General features: G+C 43.8%; 1 protein-coding gene across 4 annotated transcripts in view; it reads left to right on the forward strand.

The window, feature by feature from the left end:
- Positions 1 to 569: 569 nt before the first annotated feature.
- The window catches only part of ASB15 (ankyrin repeat and SOCS box containing 15), a 32,008-nt gene continuing 11,415 nt past the window's right edge, over positions 570 to 21,162 (forward strand). The window contains exons 1-5 of one of the 4 annotated variants that reach the window (XM_080936384.1): positions 570 to 640; positions 12,617 to 12,725; positions 17,464 to 17,516; positions 17,609 to 17,740; positions 18,837 to 18,995. In XM_080936384.1, coding sequence (XP_080792510.1) covers positions 12,619 to 12,725; positions 17,464 to 17,516; positions 17,609 to 17,740; positions 18,837 to 18,995 — 451 coding nt within the window. In that variant the 5' untranslated portion in view covers positions 570 to 640; positions 12,617 to 12,618. Of the gene's footprint in view, positions 641 to 10,443; positions 10,681 to 12,144; positions 12,513 to 12,616; positions 12,726 to 17,463; positions 17,517 to 17,608; positions 17,741 to 18,836; positions 18,996 to 21,162 lie in introns of those variants that run through there. The other 3 variants (XM_080936383.1, XM_080936382.1, XM_080936385.1) reach the window with 3 other exon arrangements.

Here is a 21,162-nt window from a genome sequence, read left to right on the forward strand (position 1 = left end):
GATTCTGTGACCCTTTAAGGAAATGGCTTCTTAAACTAAAATACTTTTTTTGTTTTGTGTTTGCTTGCTTGCTTTACATCTGCTGTGTACTTTAAAAATAAAACAACAGCACCAGGCTGTATACCGGTGCATTTTTGGTCAGAATGGATGCAGCAAAGATCTCTGTATCTGTGCATTTCTGGCAAATCACAATCGAAACACTAAACTGGTATAAGATCATCACATCCGATGTCATTTGATGTGGGCCTCAAAGTTGAGAAACAGAAAAAATAAAAAATAGTGGGTATTGAAACTTGCCCAGAGGATGAGGATCCGTCGATACCTGAAATCACACATTTACAGAGCTGAGTTGGCTGATCGTGGTTTCTGTAAATTCTTTGGTCCAGTCAGAAAACAGTTAACCTTATTATTCTTCCATGGGCCTGTGTTGCTTTTGATGGGAGTCAACAGAAGTCATGGGTGTGCATTCTTGTGTGCCAGGGAACACTTGGGCTTTGGCTGCACAAGGTCAGATCTTAATTTAACCTCGGACGGAATACCTAATTTTAGATACACTGAGGAACACATGAGCGCACAGCACTTCCTCTGGTTTGGGAAGGCAAGGCCCTGGATGAGAATGACAAGACGATCATTCCAAAAGGTGAGATTATGAAGTATCTGTACCTCACCAGCTTGCTTAGGGAGTATCAGCACATCAGTATGGAAACATCTGGAAAAGACTGGCACGCTGGGTGACTCATCACTTCAAGTCTGATGGGTCGCCTATGGGCTCAGCTACCTAATTATAGCATAAAGCTGGGATCCATTCACTGACTTACAGAACATCAACTCAGTAATAGTTATGCATCACAGAATTATGTCATGAGAAAACAGATCAACGAGGAAAATATTAATGAGGAAAATCCATGTGCATGTTGTCCACCCCCAAGAGCCTTATCTTTTCTTGTGGTTTTTAGGGGGTAGAAACGACATTTGTGAGTAATTAACATAATTCTCTCTGAAGTCTGATTTTTACCATTGACTGCAAAGGATAGATGTTTTCTGTTTAAAAAAATATATCTTTTAAGATGGAAAAGGGAAATACTGAACTGAGTGGATCTGGACATTTATTCCAGTTGATGATACTCTGAAGTTGTTGGGATTCAAGGCCTCAAGAGGCAGCAGACAACAATGGTCACTGGTTATTCACTGAAGAATTTCTGGGGAGTTTTCTATATAGAAAATGGCCCTGTTTCCATAGGATACCTATCACTGTTTCATGGTTGGAGCACTGAAGATATCATAATTTCATACTTTAGTTGTTTTTATAAGGGTACCTAATAATTTCTAATGAAAATATAGCCCAATGCTTCCCCCGAAGTCAATTAGTTTGTGAATTGTTTAGATTCTTTTACAAAACTTTTTTCTCTATGAGTTTGTAGGTTATGGAATGGTACCTGTACTTCATGAATCCTCCAGCTGTCGTGGACCAACCAAACCTGTGTGGTCTGTTAGAGATGGCCACATCTCCCCCATCCCGTTGCTGTGTGCATGAGCAGGTCGCCTGGCTGGGTTGGCTTTGGTTTCACTTGTAAAACTGGAAGACTGTGTTGTGAACATTGAATTACTCAGTCCATACAATGCAGACAGTACAGGAGGCTTCAGTAGACATTTGCTATGGTGATTATTAAGTTCACTCAGTACATTCTTCCTGAGGAACAACTGTGATTCTGCCTTAGGGCTAACCCTGAAAGAACAGAAAGAGCATCGGGAAGGTGTCTACCATAGATTGATTTTTTTTTAAAGTATTTTTTTATTTTGATAAGTTTTCGTTATATTTGTTTACATGCCTCTGTACACAAGTGTGGGTGCATATTCATGCCATGACACACTTGTCAGGCTCAGAAGAGAACTTTCAGGAGTGTGTTCTCTTTGTCTACCACATGGGAACCAGGAGCTGATCTCAGGTCATTGAGACTTGACCGACTAACCTATTTTGATAGCTCAAGTTTATTATTTCTTTTACTTGCACATGCACATGTGTGTGTGTATACATCTGTGCGTGTGCACATAGAGGCCCAAAGTCTACACTGGGTATCTCCCACTATCACTCCCCACCTTATCTTCTGAGATAGGTTTTTCAGCTGGACCTGGAGAATGAGAACAAGTCCAGAGCTAGGGTTTCAGACAGAGGTTACTCGATTCTGGGATTTTTGTGCTTGGCTTGGTTTGGTTTTTATGTGGGTGCTGGGTGTTTTTATCTCAGGTCTTCGTACATTTATGCAGTAGATGCTTTACTGATTGAACCAACCCCCAGCAGCTAGAACACAGTATTTAAAAGCAAGAAACTCTTAATAATGCCCATACTGTATTGGTAGGCGGGGCCTGGAAGGTCCTGAGGCCGAAACCTAGCTGACATTGAATATGGGTTCTTGAATGATGGCTAGAACATCCTGGAGTCCTGGATCCCTTAGGACGATTACTGCTGGGAACCCATGAACCAGGTTTCCTTTGTATCTTTGTCCATCTGTAGAGGAACACTGTTTGCTGGAGCCGTCTTCCAACATGGTATTGTTCTGTGATGATCTGTGATGATCTGAGTGTCAGGAAAGAGAGTAGCACTAAAGGCCTTCGTGAGAATTTGTAAGTAGATAAATCGCTTCCTCAAGGATGCTAAGTAAAAGATCCAGGCCAGCCTGGAGGCCTCTGCCCTGTGTTAATTTCTAATGTTCTACATTTTTCCTTGTCTGCAGAGCACCAGAACATATAAGACTTTCTTATTAAGTCAGTGAATAGACTTATAGAAGGGTAGAGATGCATTCAATCTTGGCAGATGGGAATAGAGGCCAAACTTTAGTAAGATGAAAGATGGGAGGAATGAACAAAGAGTGGCCTAGAGACCAGCTCAGCAAATGGGGTGAAAAATATAGATCGTAGAACTTAGGGCAGGAGAGGTTCACATCCATCGTGCAAAATGATAGCCTCCAAGCTTATCTCTTTTTGGCCTAAGTTACTAGATGTGTGTAATGTGTGAGAGAGAGGCAGGTATGCCCACTTGATGGGGTGCTGTCCTGCCTGCACCTGTTGGGTTGTACTTGAGCCTGTAGGTCAGAGCTCCTTTAGAGAGAGATGGATGGATGAGTCCATTCACAGGAAAGCTGTGAAGATGACAAGAGAATGTCACCATGTCCCCGTGAGAGAAACCAGGCAGCCTTGGGAGGAGAAGGCTCAGTGGAGTCCTGACAGCCCCTAAGGAGATATTTTAAATGGCTCCAGAGGAACCACGGTTTCTCTGCACAGTTCTAAAGAACACAGAGAGAAGTTGAGCCTAGTGGATTTCAGTTTCAAGGTAGGGATAGGAGTTTTATGTTCCTCACAACCCATAAATCTAGACAAGGCTTCGGGGTCTCTGTGGAGACAATGATCTCCTGGCATGGACCTAAGCTGAAGGTAGACAAGCACTGTGTGTATTGGAAATGGGACATTTGTGTGATGTACCTGGTGAACTTCAACTATGCGGGTGACTGGTTCCTTGGAAAAGGAAGGAGAATAAAATCTTAGAGATGCTAGAGGTCCTGCCCATGGATGAAGCAAAAATGTTCAAGCATAAGCGCACACTTCCTCATTCCGGAGAGGTTCGGCCATGTAATAATGACTGGAAGTGTTTACTGGCAACCAGGCAGCTCATATAGTCAGGCCAGGACTGGAGCAGAGGCAGGAGAAATGACCTGTGCATGGTTTTAACACAAAATATTAAGTTATGCAATAGCCCAGAATTGCTTGGGTGAGTCTGAAATAGGCTTGAGTGCTACGCTGGAATTTTTATGCCCAGAGAAATGACCCATGCCTAGGAACAAATACTTTCAGAAAGAAGCATGCTCACATTTGCATATGCATGCATATACGCATGAGAATAATTAGAGGCTTGGGAAATGGTTCCGAGTAAACAGTGCTTGCCACATAAATGTGCGGTCTAGATTTCAGATTCCGAGCACTTACATAAGATCACAGTGGCCACAGAGGCCAGCTGTTACCCCATCTTTCTAGAGCAAACAGGGGATCCCTAGGGCAAGCTAAACCATTGAGCTCTGGGTTCAGAGACAGGCTATGCTTCAGTTAAGTAAAGTAGAAGGCTATCACATAAAACACTCTAGCCTTCACACACACACACACACACACACACACATACACGTGCACATATACTCACAATACATGATATTTTTTATGATGTGTTTACTGTGATTGTAGCTGATTGATTTCATTCACCAACTGAGTAAGCGGAAGGCATGTTTGAAGTTATTTGAAATTGGCATCATCTCCCTAGGCATCATCTGCCTCTCACTAATTACTGAAATATAAACATTTCTTCTCCTGCAGACAGATATAATACCTAAGGTAATGACACCTGTGCTTGGCTGAGACTGATTATCTGTCAGACTGATTAATCTGTCACACTGCTGTTGTTTCCCACACCAAGAAATGTCCCCACTGGGCTTCTCCTGTTTTAATGAGGTTCAAGCATTTTGAGTGTAGGATATTGTGTGTTACCTGTAGAATTATTGCCATATTAGAAATCCTTGGGTTTCTTTATTTTGCATAATGGAAACTTTACACCCTTTTAAAGACATCTCCCTAAATGTCCACCTCAAAGCCTTTGCTCTGTTTCTGTGAGTCAACACTTTTGGATTCCATGTTTTGAGATTTTGCAGCATCTTTCCTGTAGTTTTATTTGTTTTATGTGATATGATTCTCTACAGCTTCATCCTTCTTTTTATGACATCACAACATTCCACAGTAATATACAACAGATCTTCTTCGTATATTCACCTGTATGTTTAACTTGACTTATCTTTGGCTATTGTGAATGATGTCACAGTGGTCATGAGAGCACAGACTTCAGTTGCTCCAGAAATTCCTGCAAATAGAGTAGATCATCATTTATTTCTATTTTTAAAAAATTGTGTGTGGAATTCCCATACTGTTCTTAGTATGATTGTTCTAAATATAAAGCTAGCTGTGTGTGGTGGCGTTTTCAAATTAGCTGTACTGTGGTGACTAAACCACAATGCATATGTATATTGAATTTTCAAGTTATGTGCCCATGGTAGTTTGGGTACCTGAGATGTTTCCCATATTCTTGGGTATTTAAATATTTAGTCCAGACCTTGTGGCACTGTTTGGGTAGGATTAGGGGGTGTGGCCTTGCTGGAGGAAGCATGTCATTGGAGACTGGCTTTGAAAGTGTAAAAGCCTACCTCCACTTCCAGTTTGTTCCCACTTCCTGCCTGTGGTCTGAGATGTGAACTCTCCGCCTGTCCTGTTGCCATGTGTAATGCCTGCTGCTACACTTCGCTGCCATGATGGTAACTGATTCTATTCCTCTGGAACCATAAGCCCCAAATAAGCCTTTCCTTTTGCAAGTTGTTGTGACGGTTTGTATGTGCTTGACCCAGGGAGCGCCACTACTAGAAGGTGTGGCCTTGTTGGAGTAGGTGTGTCACTGTAGGTGTGGGTTTTAACACCCTCATGTTAGCTGCTTGGAAGTCAGTGTTCTGCTCGTTGCCTTTAGATGAAGACGTAGAACTCTCAGCTCCTCCTGCACCATGCTTCTGCCTTGATGATAATAGACTGAACCTCTAAACCTGTGAGCCAGCCCCAGTTAAATGCTGTCCTTATAAGAGTTGCCTTGGTCGTGGTGTCTGCTCTCAACAGTAAAACCCTAACTAGGCCAGTTACCTCGGTCACAGTGTTTTATCACAACAGTAGAAAAGTAATACTGAGCCCTTAAGATATATGATTTTAAGTCTTTTCTTTTACCTTAGTAAAGCTGAGGGTATAAAAAAAAGAGAAACACTCATTTTCTTAAAAGCACCCGATTGTATCTGGTTAAATGAAGATGATGGTTGAGTGTGACACTAGGACTCCTCTCATATATTAATTTTAGCAGCTTTGTTATATTCCATCGGTTGTGTGCAGCGGTCTTGGCCTCCTTCCTAAGCGATGGTTGTTTGAGCTGTTTTCTAAAGTTTTGGCTGCTTAAATTCATCTAAACATTCTCACAAACATATCTTTTCCTCCAACCCTGACCATTTTCATAAGACAAATGTCTAGATGGAGAGATATAAAGGAAAGAGTTTTAACTGTGATCGTTTTTGCTCGTAAGGGAAGCTAATCCCTTGATCAGTCATCCTGCATGCAAGGTTCTCCCCTTTCCTGTGAGCTTTTTCCACCCGGAAGTTCATGTGCACAGGCACAGAGAGCTCCTTCCTACATGCTGAGTCATTTCTGAAAGCTAGCGTGCTTCCTCCTACCTTTCTGACACAAACGATGTTGACTTAGGAATTAATGGAGAGGAACATATCCACTTCTGCTATGTGAAGCTGGAGATGAACAGAGCTGGAGGAGCAGGTGCCATGAATAGAGGATTTACAGAGAAATCAGTGCAGTCCCCGAGCTGAAGGGGAATTAGGCCCCTCCCCAAAAAAGGTGCGTACGACACAAAGAAAAGGCGAGATAAACCTTCCTTCATTCTCATCTTAAAGGCAGTTTGTCTAAATATTCATTCTTCTTGCCAATACTTAATAAATTCTCACCATACATTAGCCATCACACTAGGATTTATTATCTGCCTTTCTATTTCTTTTTCCAAAATATAAAGTTATATATCTTCGAAACAATGCAAAAACAATGTGTGTGTGCGCGCTCGTGTGTGAGTGTATGTGTGTGTGTATCACTGTCTCCATTAACTCTTCAGGACTCATGAGCTCTGTTGCTCAAATCAGCAATTACAGCGTGTATCTAGTTTGCTACTTGGTCCTAAGGGACTGTGAGAAATTATCAGTGTATGACGACAAATATGCATCAAAGTAAAAAAAAAATTATTTTGTTGTGTTCTTAAAAGTAAAAGTACAACTCGAATTATGCAGATAAATAAAAATAAACATTATTTAGGATAATTATAGTAAGTTTTTTTTTAACAAAACCGAAAATTGGAGAATGTTTCTACTTAACTCCTGCTTTTCCTCTGGTAGGGTAAATGTCCGGCTCAGGGGAACCCCTCTGTAAGGGAGGCTCAGCATTGCACACAGCATTGCACACCAGCACTTTTGGAGACCCAGGGTCTGAATACGGACTGCACTTGCATAAAAGACAGACAACATCATTTGTTAGGATTGTCCTTGCTTTAGTCTCTTTCCACTTCCCGCGGGATTTCAGCCTGCGACCATCTGCCACCTTGCCAAACGTGCCCCTCCTGAAACTCTTTCTACACATCCTGGCTCTATAGTGGAGACCAATATGGTGCCACAGGCATTGTACTTCTGGTTTGTCTGTCTGTCTGTCTGTCTGTGTTGAAGTGATCTCTGCTATGTAGCTCAGGCTAACCCAAGACTCTATCACCTCATTCATCTCTCTGCTGCCCAGGAGTAGAGGAGGCTACCACAATGTCCAGCGGCTACTGGCAGTTTAGAAAGAATACTGGCAGAGGGGACAATGTGCCCTAAAGTACAGACTCTCCCGCCAATGTGACGGGATGGTATTGATTGGCAGGTGCTGAGGGCAGTGTGATATTTATGGTCCCAGCCTTTCCTTGCTTAGTTGAAGCCACTGTCCACTCAGCTGATTCCCACCCAACCCTTGTTATCGACTGATAAGACTTTTTGTTTTTTATGCCCAAAACAGAATCATGACAGGTGGGGCAACAAACTTGGATGTGATCGGGAGTGAACCTACAAAATAGTTCACTGAAAAAATGTGACTGTTTTTAGTCCTCGATTTGGGAAAGGGGGAAGCCATGACTTCAGGACGGAGGACTTAGCACAGTTCAAGGAATGCTCTGAGGGGTGTCACAAACCAACCACTGCCTTGACAGTAAGTCGTCAGTGCAGATGGGGGGTAGTTTCAGAGGATCTGATGCAAGGAGATACCCCGGGACTCTCTCCTGGGCTGTGCCTTGCAACTGGTTCCCTGATCCCTTTTTTTTTTTTTTTTTTTTTTTGGACCGTGATGTTTTGACTCCAAAACAAAACGTACGGAATGAAGACAAGCTTAGGAAACCTCAAACCACCCTGTGCAACATAAAACCTCCCTGTGCAGAGCCAACGCAGATGATTGATGTGCCTTTGGAAGCTGCTGTTTATTTTTGGAAGTTATTGTCACTGAGAGCTGACTGTCAAGAACAGGATCAAAGTGTTTTCTGTTCAGAGCAGCAGACTGGAGCTTCTGAAGACCTTGGAAGAGTGCTTACTCCCTCAGGCTTTGTTATCCGCTGCGAGAGTTTCCATGGAAAAGAACCAGCTTCCTCTTACCTGCAATGGCCCATAAGGCTTACAACACACAGTTAGAATGATTTAAAAGCAGGTGTGTGTGTAGTGCTTTGCAAGGTTGTTGAGACAAAGCCAGCCCTTGACGATGTGTGACTTATGACACTGTCCCCATTCTCATTCTTTCCAAACATTCTGTGGTCTGCACAGTCACCAGATGCCTTTTTCACCCAAACTTGGGGTGTAACTCCCAAATTGTAAAGCAAATTGATAACCATTAAGATCTTAACTAAACATTTGGAACTTAGCATTTAGAAGTATGGAATTCAACTCTTATTTCTTTTTTGAAGCAGTGTCTAAAACATAGAAGAGCTACAGCATGTTCATGAGCTAAATTTATTTTCAAAGTTGGCATGCCCCTTCAGAGAAAGAATCCATAATTTGCCATTAACTGTGTTTCTACCCTGTCTTAGTCAGGGTTTCTATTCCTGCACAAGCATCATGACCAAGAAAAAAGTTGGGGAGAAAAGGGTTTATTCAGCTTACATTTCCACATTGCTGTTCATCACCAAAGGAAGTCAGGACTGGAGCTCAAGCAGGTCAGGAAGCAGGAGCTGATGCAGAGGCCATGGAGGGATGTTACTTACTGGCTTGCTTCCCCTGGCTTGCTCAGCCTGCTTTCTTATAGAACCCAAGACTACCAACCCAAGAATGGCACCACCCACAATGGGCTGGGCCCTCCCCCCTTGATCACTAGTTGAGAAAATGCCTTACAGCTGGATCTCTTGGAGGCATTTCCTCAACTGAGGCTCCTTTCTCTGTGATAACTCCAGCTTGTGTCAAGTTGACACAAAACCAGCCAGTACACACACTTAGCAAAGTTAACAAGTATTGTAAATAAAATCAATTCACATAAAATACACACACATACACACACATATACACACATACACACACACATATACACATACACACATACACACAAACAGGTTGGGGGAGAGAGAGACAGATCTCCAGAACAATGCTATATGCTCTATGGCACATTTTTTTCTTAACCTAGGGCCAAGTAATTTCCCCAGACTGAGGCATAAGATATTTGGTGCCAAAACAGCATCGGGCTTTTTCTTCATGACCTTGAGCAGGTCTTTCTTTGATACTTTCCAATTGATCTATCAGCCTAGTCATTTCAAATTTTCAATACAGATCCGTCACTCTCTGCCTGCCTTTCTCAACTTCATTTGTCTTCATACCTCCAGGCCATTCCAATGTCACCCCTGCATGGCCATTTTGACATCTGACTGCACTGACATTGAACTTACGGTCATCTAAACTGTCAGTTCTTCTGGAGACAGCCTGTAGGAAGCAGCTGTTCTGTCATGGTTTCCCTATGATTTTACCAGGATTTTTATTATGGATATAAAACAGCTAAGAACATTGATACCGTTCCCCTTTTTGTTTGATTGATGATTGATTGATTGATTGAGTTTGTGTAACAGTCCTGGCTGTCCTGAAACTCACATAGACTGCCTGCCTCTGTCTCCCAAGTGTCGGGACTAAAGCTATGGACCGGTCACCATGCCCAGCTGATAACATCCCACTAGATGATAGTTAAAACACTATTGGAAATGTTAAGGACCCATTTCACAGACCAATGCTGTCCTCTAAGGAACAGTGCTTCATGCACTGGTCGCCCACACTTCGGTCAGGATTGAATATCAACTGGGCATCTGAAGAGCTGAAAGTCTCTGTGTCCCAAACTAATTCCATAACCATGCAAGCCCCATGTCTGCAGTCACATCAGCTAGAAAGGCAGTAGTGCTTAAGGGTTAACGGTTAACCTAATTGTGTTGTCTGAAGAACTCAATGCATACTTGTCTTTTTTATTTTATTTTATTTTATTTTAATGTGTCAAGAACTTTTCCTGTCACCACAGAGAGAAGTCATTTGCTACTTTGGAGAGCAAATAAATTAGGTGTGGGAATATGAAAGAATTTGCTATAAAAGAGAAAGTGTGGCCAAGGGTGGGGTTTAATGCTTGCCTTGCATTTTGAAGCCCCAGGTCCCTAGCACTGAGAGAGAGAAAGCTGTCTTTTCCTTCTCAGGAAGACAATAGTCCAGTGAGAATAAACACACAAGTATATGAAGAATCTGCAAAGCAAATATGAACTGCATGCAAATTCAAATGGCACGAAAATGTCACATAAGAGGAGATAGTCACAGAGAGAGGGCGGGAGAGGAAGTGGAGAGTTCCACTAAGGGCTGCTGGAGGAGGAAGCCTCCTATGCCAGGCTTGAGACGGTAGGAGCCGGTGCAGAGCAGCCAACACAGCCTTCTGGAGAAAGTGGCAGATGTCAAAACACAGAGCAGAGGAAAACGAAGCCAGCTCCAAAGTCAACAGTCCGTCTGTTCCTTTGGAAGAACTGCATTCCGGAGAGAAATGGTCAGTGGTAAGAACAAAGAAGAGCTAGATACCCCTCATCCTCTTTTTTTCTCCTTCACTTACCACCCAAGGTGCATGTGAGGACCCCAGATCATATGAACCCTTCTCCAGACACCGAGGTTGCACCCTAGTTCTCTATCTTGTGGATTTACAGCCGATGGTCAAGAGGCAATGGGCCAGTTTAGAATGAGTACGTATGTACCATTTGAATCTACTTGGCGAAGAAGATCCCACACATGCGCATTGCAAGGAGACTGTTATGTCAGCGTGGCGGAGTATGCTCAGTAGAGCAGAGGACCATCTCACATCTGTCTCCTAGGGGCACCTCTCTTTGTCCTGTCCTAAAGCAGTTGTAAGGCTGCCTTTCCAGGACAGTGTATTTTGTTGATGTTGTTGTTTCGTCTGTTTTGATGTTTGGAGACAAGGTCTCCTCACTGCAGTTCAGGGTGGCCTGAAACCTGTGAGCCTCCGGTCTCAGCCTCCTGAGCGCTGGTACTAACTACAGAGGGTACGCCACCAGGACGGGCTCGTTACAGAACAATGAACAAAATCCTCACCATGTTAGAGTCTCTGTGCAGTCTGTCCTGAGATTGGGGACCTTGGCTACCAACATATTTAGATCTGTCTTTGGAGATTATCTGACCTTGAAAACTGAGAAGATAGACTCATAGCACTGGTCAGCTGTGTCTGGAAATCGCTTGCAGACCTCGCTTCGGTTTCCTCTCTTAAAAAGGCCCGGTGCTGTGTCAAATGTCAGAAGGAATGCATTGGGCTCGGCAGAACTGCCAACTAATGATAATTCCATATTGCTCAGTCACCCTGCCGTAGGACTATTTTCAGCTTCTATACTTACTAAATTTTCTGCCTATCACCAAAGGAGCTGACTTAACACTAAAGAGAGAGATTTACTTTTTTTTTTCTTTCTTTTTTTGTGATTCAGATAAACCTTTTATTTTCTTTATTTTTTATTGGATATTCTTTGCATTTACATTCCAAATGTTATCCCCGATTCCCCTACTCCCACCCCACTCCCCTTCCACTTGTTTCCATGAAGGTGCTCCCTCTTTCAACCACCCTCTCCACCTCAGCTCCTGGGCAATCCTCTACACTGGGAAAAATGAGCCTTCAATGGACGAAAGGCCTCTCCTCCCACTGATGCCAGAGAATGCCATCCTCTGCTATATATGCACCCGGGGCCATTTCTGCTCACTGGTTGGTGTTTTAGTCCCTGGGAGCTCTGGAGGATTTGGTTGGTGGGTAATGTTGTTCTTCCCATGGGGTTGCAAATCCTTTCAGCTCCTTCAGTCCTTTCTCAAAGATACTTACTTTTCTAGTTAGATTAAAACAACAACAACAACACGGTGAGCACTTTCATTCTGTATAGTATCCTCGGGGGAGATAGGCTGGTCAAAAGCAGTGGCTTGTGACGGGTGCCCACCGTCACAAAGATGGTCAGAGGGATTAATGGGCATCTACAGAAGCGCTAGTCCCTGATGTAACATATGCGAAGATGACCCTCAAATGTGCCCATGATGCTCGGAGAGCATCAGACCTGGCATCTGAGCACTGGAGATGAAAGGATGAAAGGACCTGTGTTGCTCCAGCTGAGTTCCAAGGCTCTAATGTGCGATGCCAAGCAACGGGCCCCAGTTATTCTCCACGAGGAAAGACCACAGTGTCTTCTGCAGGCAGTACCGAGAAGCCAAAGTTAGAAGACATAGACCCTCAAGGGGCAGGTCATGAGTTCAGCGGAACCTCTGAAGTTAATAAGATGGAGTTTACACATGCATGGATTAATATCTTAGGTATTTGTGGGTATTTACCAAGAAAAGGTGATTATATTTCTGTTTTTCATTTTGCATTTGTTATGTTAATTGCGTATTGCTCTGAATCTTAGTTGAGACTAGGAAATCACCTCTTTCAAAATTCTTTGCAGATATGGACATTAACGATGATCCTAACGATGACCATCTTGCCAGTTATGACATTCAGCTCTGTATTCAGGAGTCCATTGAAGCGAGCCAGGCTGTACTCCATCCCAAAAGGTAGCGTTCTAACCAACTACCCTCAGCAAATTTCTTTAAGGCAGCATTCGCTACGAGACTCAGTCCCCCTCTATAAAGATGCTTACTTAGCCTGTGACGCGCATGCTCTTTTGCTGCCGTGACACCTAACAACTTAAAAATGTCAACATTGCAGATATTTTAATAATCTGTTATACAAATATGAATCTCATGTAGAAAATGGGAATTTCCTAAGTGGGAAATCCATGGATGAATGTGTTTGGAGATTGGCTATAATCTAAATTAACGTGGATTTAAGAACAGTGAACTCTTCCGCCTTCGCCGGGCTATTCATTTAAAGCAGACTGCCGTGCTGAGACATGCTCTCTGAAGCCAGTTCCCTGTGGCTCCTTCGGCCCATCCTTGAATTACTCAACGTCACTCAGACAGAACATTTTGACTGTGTAAGGCCTGGGGAACCTGGACAACATTGGCATGGGCAGGTCTGCCCAGCGCAGACTTACGGACGCCCTGAAGAGGTACGGTTCAGGAGTCAGGTCTAAGGACTGGTGTACAAGATACTTGGTGGGTTTGCTCCTCAGAAGGAGATCCGTCCCTCCACACTCAGTGTTCTATGCCATGAGCCAGAGGGGGGACTAAGTGTTTCATTCCAGAGGGTGCTGTGTGAAGAGCGCTGCTAGGTTCAGGCTGCTTTGAACACAGAGGGCTGTGGACAGTACCCATTGGCACAAAGTACGCCAGTGGCTGTCAAGCCCTTCCGTGTGGGTCCCGAGGGTCTGATGGGCACAGAACTGGGAGGCTTCCTGCGGGAAGTACCTGTCATGACGTTAGAGCGCCCACATGTGCTGCGCCTGCAGGGCCAGCCTCTTCAGCAGGGCGGTAGAACTTGAGTCACTGGGCTCCCAAGCACCGACGCTTCCCAGCCTGTGGTCCAATGTGCGTTTTTCTGCGACAGTTGGCAGGAGCCATGGAGTACTTGGGGTCCTGTGGGTTAGTGCACCGGTATCTCTCTACCGGCAACCCGATGGCGCCCGCAGTCACTACGTCATGGGTGGGTCCTGTCCAATCCCCTATGCCTATCCCCTATACCCAGAGAGCCTATGCCAGGCAGCCTTCTCATCTCCTTCCGACGTGTGGATGCTTGGTGTGACACTCTGGGAAATGTTTTCTGGAGGCGAGGAGCCCTGGGCACACCAGGGTTCGACCATACCTCATCCTACAGTGGCTGGAGAAGGATCGAGCCAGGCTGCAGAGCTGCCCCTCTGTTCCAGGGCCCTCTACTCCCTCGCCTTGCATTGCTGGGCCTCTCACCCTGCTGACCGCCTAACTTTTCCAACCTGGACAGACTGCTTCAAGAGGCTTGGCTTTCTGAGGGGCGCTGTGTATGGGAGGGACACAGAGCCAGGAGCCCCTTATCAGACTCCGAGTGGCAAAGGAAGATTGTAAAGGTAGAGTTGAGTGTGCATGGTGTCACCTACCAGGAGTGCCAAGTGGCACTTAGACCCACTGGGGAGAGATGTGTCTTCTGCTATCCGGAACCTCAAGGTAGACCAGCTCTTCCACCTCAGTAACCGGTCCAGAGCAGTCGTCACCGGAGCATCACCGGTGGAGCTAGTCAGTAGCCAGTCGATACATCCTGGCCCGGTCCTGAACTCTGCATCCTTGGGGAAGGATACCAGCATGGAATACCTGGTCCACTTAGGGCGTGGCCTTATGGGACTAAACAGAACATGAGGTCTTGACAGAGGCACACTAAGGGAGATTTACCTGCTCTGAGGAGGTATAGAAAGTGTGGGACACCTGGGGTCAGGCACTGATCAGCGCTTCCTCTGTGCCCTATTCCTTGGCCTCGGAGGGACCAAGATGGGATCAAGTCCACTCTGTCTACTACATTCCCAACTGAATAGGATTTGAAAGAAAAGGCTTCAGAGGAAGCTGCTACTCTCTACAGACAAGGATCAAGTAGCAATACCGGATCACGGAACCACCGTAAGAACAGCCATTGGCTACCTCCCTAGACTCTATGGGGCACCCATCTTAGATATTGACTTGGAGGCTGTGGCAAGATTTGGTTTGGTTCAGAATCACCATGGGTGATGAAAACTAACTTTTTGGACTCAAGGACTTTTTTTTCTTTCATCTAAATAGTGTAGATTATAGGTTGGCCAACTCTAGCTCAGCCTGCACCACTCCCTTTGTGTTATCCTGTATCGACCCTCTCCCGCCCACTTCCATTTTCTACTGTTTAAAAGGTTGCAAAGTTTATATGAATACAACATACCGGGAAGTAGAAGAAGAAGAAGAAGAAGAAGAAGAAGAAGAAGAAGAAGAAGAAGAAGAAGAAGAAGAAGAAGAAGAAGAAGAAGAAGAAGAAGAAGAAGAAGAAGAGCAGGAGGAGGAGGAGGAGGAGGAGGGAGAGGAGGAGGAAGAGGAGGAAGAGGAGAAGAAGAATGAGGAGGAGAAGGAGGAGGAGAGTCTGAACAAATTTGTGAGAACAGTGTAAAATAGACAGAGGTCTGTGTGTGTGTTAGCTGTCACCTTGTCAGCTAACCCTTGTGAGTAGACACGTTAAAACACACATAAAACTGGTTTTGCAAGCATAGTAACAACAGAATCTAAAAGTGCAAAAACAAGTACCTGCTATACATAACACATAATGAAAAATTAGGCCTTGGTTAAACCTTTACATTCTATTATCTTGTTTAGGAATTTAGTCTGGAACTTACTAGTGCCCATGAGTATACTCACTGCTATGAAATTATTGCTTTTGAGCTGCGTGTGAAGTACACAGGTGTGTGTGCTTTGTGCTTGTGTCAGAGTGTGTGTGTGTGTGAGAGAGAGAGAATGTGTGTGTGTGTGTATGTGTTTGCATGCACACTTGTGAGCACAGCTGCACACACCCCTGGCAAGGCAAGAGGTCAGTATTGAAAGACCGCCTAGCTGGACAAACCCCAGGCATCTTCTTGTCTCCAAGTGGGATCACAGGCAGGGGCTGGGGATGTGAACTCAGGTCCTCCTGCCTCACAGGCAGGGGCTGGGGTGAGAACTCAGGTCCTCCTGCCTCCCAGGCAGGGGCTGGGATGAGAACTCAGGTCCTCCTGCCTCCCAGGCAGGGGCTGGGATGAGAACTCAGGTCCTCCTGCCTCCCAGGCAGGGGCTGGGATAACTCAGGTCCTCCTGCCTCCCAGGCAGGGGCTGGGATGAGAACTCAGGTCCTCCCGCCTATGCAGCAAGCACAGTGCCAGTGGCTATGTCTCCAACTCTTCAACTTTGAAACTGAACATGAAACTAGATCGTATAAATCTTTTAAACTTTAAGAGGTACATGTTACATAAAATGTGTGGTCCTTAAAACTTTTTCACGGGCATAAGACCTCTGACTGATTTTCGACTCTGAGAACTCCCCACCAGGCGTTTAGAAACCTGTAATGCTAGCAGATGCTTCTGCTTTATAGAGATAGTACCTTTGTTGTGAAGTTTCCTGTTAGGAAGCAATGTGCCACATAATTGCCCTATGAGCTTAACTCCTGACTTGCCAGGTCACTGAATGAGAGTATTCTCATAACTGTTCTGCCTGTTAATCAGTTGGTTAAATACTTCTAACATGGGCATGGACCATGAAGTCTCAGTATCTCTCAGCAGTTAGTAAGAGCCAAGTAACGTTTATCGAGTACATAGTTTTCAAAGTTAATCAACCCCACCTAAATAAAGAAAGCAACAGCCAGAAAGGCTAACACACCTTCCCAGAGTCATGAAGTCAGGCTGTGACCTGCACCCAACCCCTTGACTCCGACTCCTATATTTATCCATTCCTATTACTTGGAGAGACCCCCAAATCGCTTAATTCTGTGCTTCAATCTCTCTCCTGGTGTACTTTGTGTCTGGTTTCGGAGAAACTTTTTAATTGGATATTCTCTGTATTTACATCTCAAATGTAATCCCCTTCCCCCTCCCTGTCTGCTCCTCTCTTTCCTCTTCCTCCCTTTGCTTCCATGAAGGTGCTCCCTCTCCCAATCACCCTCTCCACCTCAGCGCTGTGGCATTCCCCAACACTGGGAAAACATGCCTTTGCTGGACCAAATGTCTCTTGGAGAAATTTTTAAGTGGAGAATATCGGTTATAAGATGTTAGAAACAATGACTTGACCAAATTCTTAAGAAAATGGCTGCATCTAGAGAATATCATCCTGAGTGAGATAACCCAGTCACAAAAGAACAGACATAATATGCAGTCACTGATAATGGGATGCTAACCCCAGAGGCTCGCACTGCCCCAGAAACAACTCACAGACTGTATGAAGTCCAAGAAATAAAGAAAAGAAAACAAAACAAAACAAAAAATCTCTATACAACAAGAAAACTTTGACTATTTCCATGTTACATTTTGTTTTACATGTACTTTATGCTCATTGTAACTATTAAGTTTTCAATGCATACTATCAAACCTTTAAAAAAATCAAGTACTGACTAAAAAAATATTCATACAGTTTTATGTAAAAATTATTTTAAAATCTGAAAAAAAAGTACTGACAAAAATGTATTGTATAATTTTATGCAAACAATGCTTAAAATCTGTACATTTATCTTTGTTTTATAAAATAAAGTTGTAAAAAAAGATGTTCTTAAAAGTTGATATTATATATATATAAATATATAATATAAATATATATATATTTATAAAACCTAAAGTTTATTGTTCAGATTCTTAAATTGCATTACCAGAACAAAGAAGGCTTGACTGTTTTTCTTTTTCTCTGCTAGATTGGTACAACTAAGCGATCAAAACAGAAAGCTTGTGGAAGCCATAAGGCAAGGTGAGTGGGCATGCTTGCAACCAGGGGGTGGGACTGAGTGTGCGTTCACCTTGTCACGGCCAGTGTGTAATCCGTCCACCCATTTTGTGTAGGTCACATTTTTGAGCTCCAGGAGTATGTACACTGTAAATATGCACTGGGAGAGGCAGATGAGAAGGGATGGCTCCCACTGCATGAAGCTGTAGTTCAACCCAGTCAACAGATACTTGAGACTGTTCTGGATGGTAAGAAAACACGCACAACCTGGAGCAAAAGCGTGGGTGTGGTAGTTGTCCCAAATGAACATCACAAGCGGAAGTAAAGGGCAGAATGAAAAACAAGCACATCGTGTGGTCTCTGCTCACCTAAGAATGTTGTCCAGGCTGGCACAAAGCTACTGTCACCACGTGTGACACAAGTTAGCTTACTTAAAAGTTACTTGGGGTGGGCGGGAAGTTAGATGGCTCAGCAGTTAGGGGCACTTGCATATCAGGTAGCTCAGGAACACCTGTCACTCCAGCTCCAAGGGATCAGCGCCCTCTTCTGGCCTAAGTGGGCACTTGCACATAAGTGTCATACACTCACATAGTCACACAGATACACATAAATAGAGAAACACTAAACGATTTCTAAGAGTTAATTTAAAATTTTTCATCTTCAACTACTTTTGGTCTACTTTTCAAAAACACATATATACATTTATATATCATTATATACATTATATGTCAAAACAAATAATGATTGTTTCTATATTGCATTAATAGATCACTGTCATAAATCAACACACCATTCTGTTTTAAGTATCTCTGAATTTTATGGAACATGTAAGGATGTCTTGTCTTTAAGCTTCAGTGTTGCTTCCTAATTTTTATTTTGAGAGATGAGAAATACCTGATAACTAGCCAGACAGTTAAAGAATTAGATAGTCAGACTGGCAGATATAATTGATGGTCTTTCTTCTGTAGCAAAAAGAGATGTCGTTCAAATGTATTTCTCATTTACATTCTCATTCTTCATATACAACTTACATATTTAAAAAGACGGGAGAATTAATTTACAATGCATTCAAAACTGAGAATTAATAACCGGCTTTAAGGAAAAACAAGCCGAGGCGTATGGTTTCCCAGCCGTCATCTGGATTAGCCCGTCTGTGCGTTTGGTGACCCTCCCTGTCCTTTGGTAACCTTTCCATTGTATCTTCTCTTACCGTTTCATTTGTCGTTAATTATTTTATTCGATATATGTTTAATATTAGGCAATTCTGATTTATATAAAAATCACATAAGCGGGTGTGGTTTTTAACTTCTCAAAAAAAAAAAAAAAAAATGCTTTCACGCTCAGCCTCCTATAAGACACTCTGGGAATTCAAGACCTGTGATGGAGAAACACCCTTGACTCTGGCCGTCAAAGCTGGCCTGGTGGAAAATGTCAAGACATTGCTAGAGAAAGGAGTCTGGCCCAACACCAAAAATGACAAAGGAGAGACGCCTCTTCTGATTGGTAAATAATTTTTTTCTAGAATTTTGATAATTTGAAGCAAATATAAATGGTTAATGTGTTTTTTAGAAACCACTGATCAGTGGCTAAAATTTTGCCTGAATGCCTTCCCTTCCCAGCCCTTCTATGCCCCCAGCCCTATTTCATCTGCCCATGAGTTTCATTATCCTGTCGCACAAAAAGCATCATGAAAGTTGGCAGCATAGTTTAACTCTTAGTGTACAGAGAGCCAGGAGGGTCCTAAACTCATTCAGTGACACCTTAGGTGTCAAGGCTAAAGCGATACCCTCCAGATGGGGTGGAGCCGAAAGGAGAACTGTGTGTGCAAGATGCTGCCAGAGAAAGTGCTTCAACAGAACAGTCACACGAGACTGAAGAGAAGGGGAGGGCTGTGGGCATCGCTGAGCCCGGTCCCCTGAGAGCTTACTGCAGTGGATGCTGTGGTATCGCTGAGCCTGGTCCCCTGAGAGCTGAGCGCAGTGGATGCTGTGGGCATCACTGAGCCCGGTCCCCTGAGAGCTTACTGCAGTGGATGCTGTGGGCATCGCTGAGCCCGGTCCCCTGAGAGCTTACTGCAGTGGATGCTGTGGGCATCGCTGAGCCCGGTCCCCTGAGAGCTTACTGCAGTGGATGCTGTGGGCATCGCTGAGCCCGGTCCCCTGAGAGCTGAGTGCAGTGGTACAGTACAGAAAGGGTGGTGACTGAAACTTGCTGTGCATCAGCTTCTCAATCTTCATCCCCGACTCATGTTGAACAAGAATCTGAAAACTGGCCGGCAGTGGTCGTCCATGTTCTTTAATCACAGCACTTGGGAAGCAGAGGCAGGCAGACCTCTGAGTTTGAAGCCAGGCTGGGCTACAGAACAGGACAGCCAGGACAAGGCAAAGAAACCCTGTCTTTAAAAAAAAATCAAAAACAAAAACAATACAAAAAACAAATAATAGCAATCAGAGAATCTGATGACTTAAAAAGAAAGAGGTGAGATTGACTGTGTATGAGAATTTGGGGTACCTGAGATCTGTGGACTTATATCTTGGCTAGGAAACCATAAGGGGCTTTACATTTTCATATGATAGTTCCCCCGAAAGGAGAAGTCATATTAAGCCAAAAGCTTTGCTGGGCATTCTGGGTTTAAAGACATCGATTACTCTTTTGCTTAAAATTTGTAGAAGAGCTAGATAAACAAGTGGAAAATTAATGTAAATGCTGCACGGAAGCCACACACTGAAAGTAACTTAAGGAAATTTAATAAAAAGCCATTGCAACTGCAAAGACTCGGGGACTTAATCTCCTGAACTCTCTTGAGAAATATAGAGGCAGCATCAATGGACTTTTGCAAGAAAATGGTTCACCCAGGTGAGTTTATCAGGTTTGCTCTCTGAAATTTGCTGCTCGTGGCTCATTAACACACAAAGGAAAGATGGAGAGGTTCTCTAGGTTGTTCCATTTTTAATGGTTTTTCTTGACTCAGTCCTCCAGCTTTGCTTCTATTCATGAAGCATGCTCAGAGGGCAAAAATAAAATAAACTTAAATGCACTCAGGACCTGTGCACCTGCTCAGCTACTGACTCCGACCTGCAGGGCTCAGTGTCAGACAGCCGTGCTAGCCGTCCTCAGCTGTGTGAACCTGACACCATGGCTTTGCCCTTGGACGGACTCTGTGTTCATCCAGGGCACATGGTGTCTTCTTTCCTCTGCTGGATCTCCAGCTGACCCGAGCCAGAAGCTCCGAGGAATGTGTGTCCTGGGGTCTCGGCTCCAGTAGTCTTGTTCTCCACGACTTCCCACATTCACTTGTTAGGTCACCTCACGTCCCTCTTTCACTCTCTCAGTCCTTCCCCAGGAGTCTCAGAGCTCCCCTCTCTGCATGTTTCCTGAGTAAGAAAATCATTTGGAGGTGCTGTGCAAATTACTCATGTATTCAGAAAAATGAAGGCAATGACAAAGTAGAAATAAACAGGGGAAGCCAGTGAGCCACGGATTTCCAAGAGTATCTTAAATAATTCTAATTAAATAAAATTCTAATCAAAAAATCTGAATATGTAAACCATGTAAATTCTAATAAAGCAACTGAAATCTGATTTTCAAGTTCTGTAGAATTTATATTTAAATACCCATATGTAAAAGAATATTATAAAACTATAAACATACATTTATGTTTTACTATCAC

This window comes from Micromys minutus, assembly GCF_963924665.1.
Source record: "Micromys minutus genome assembly, chromosome: 23".
NCBI lineage: Eukaryota > Metazoa > Chordata > Mammalia > Rodentia > Muridae > Micromys > Micromys minutus.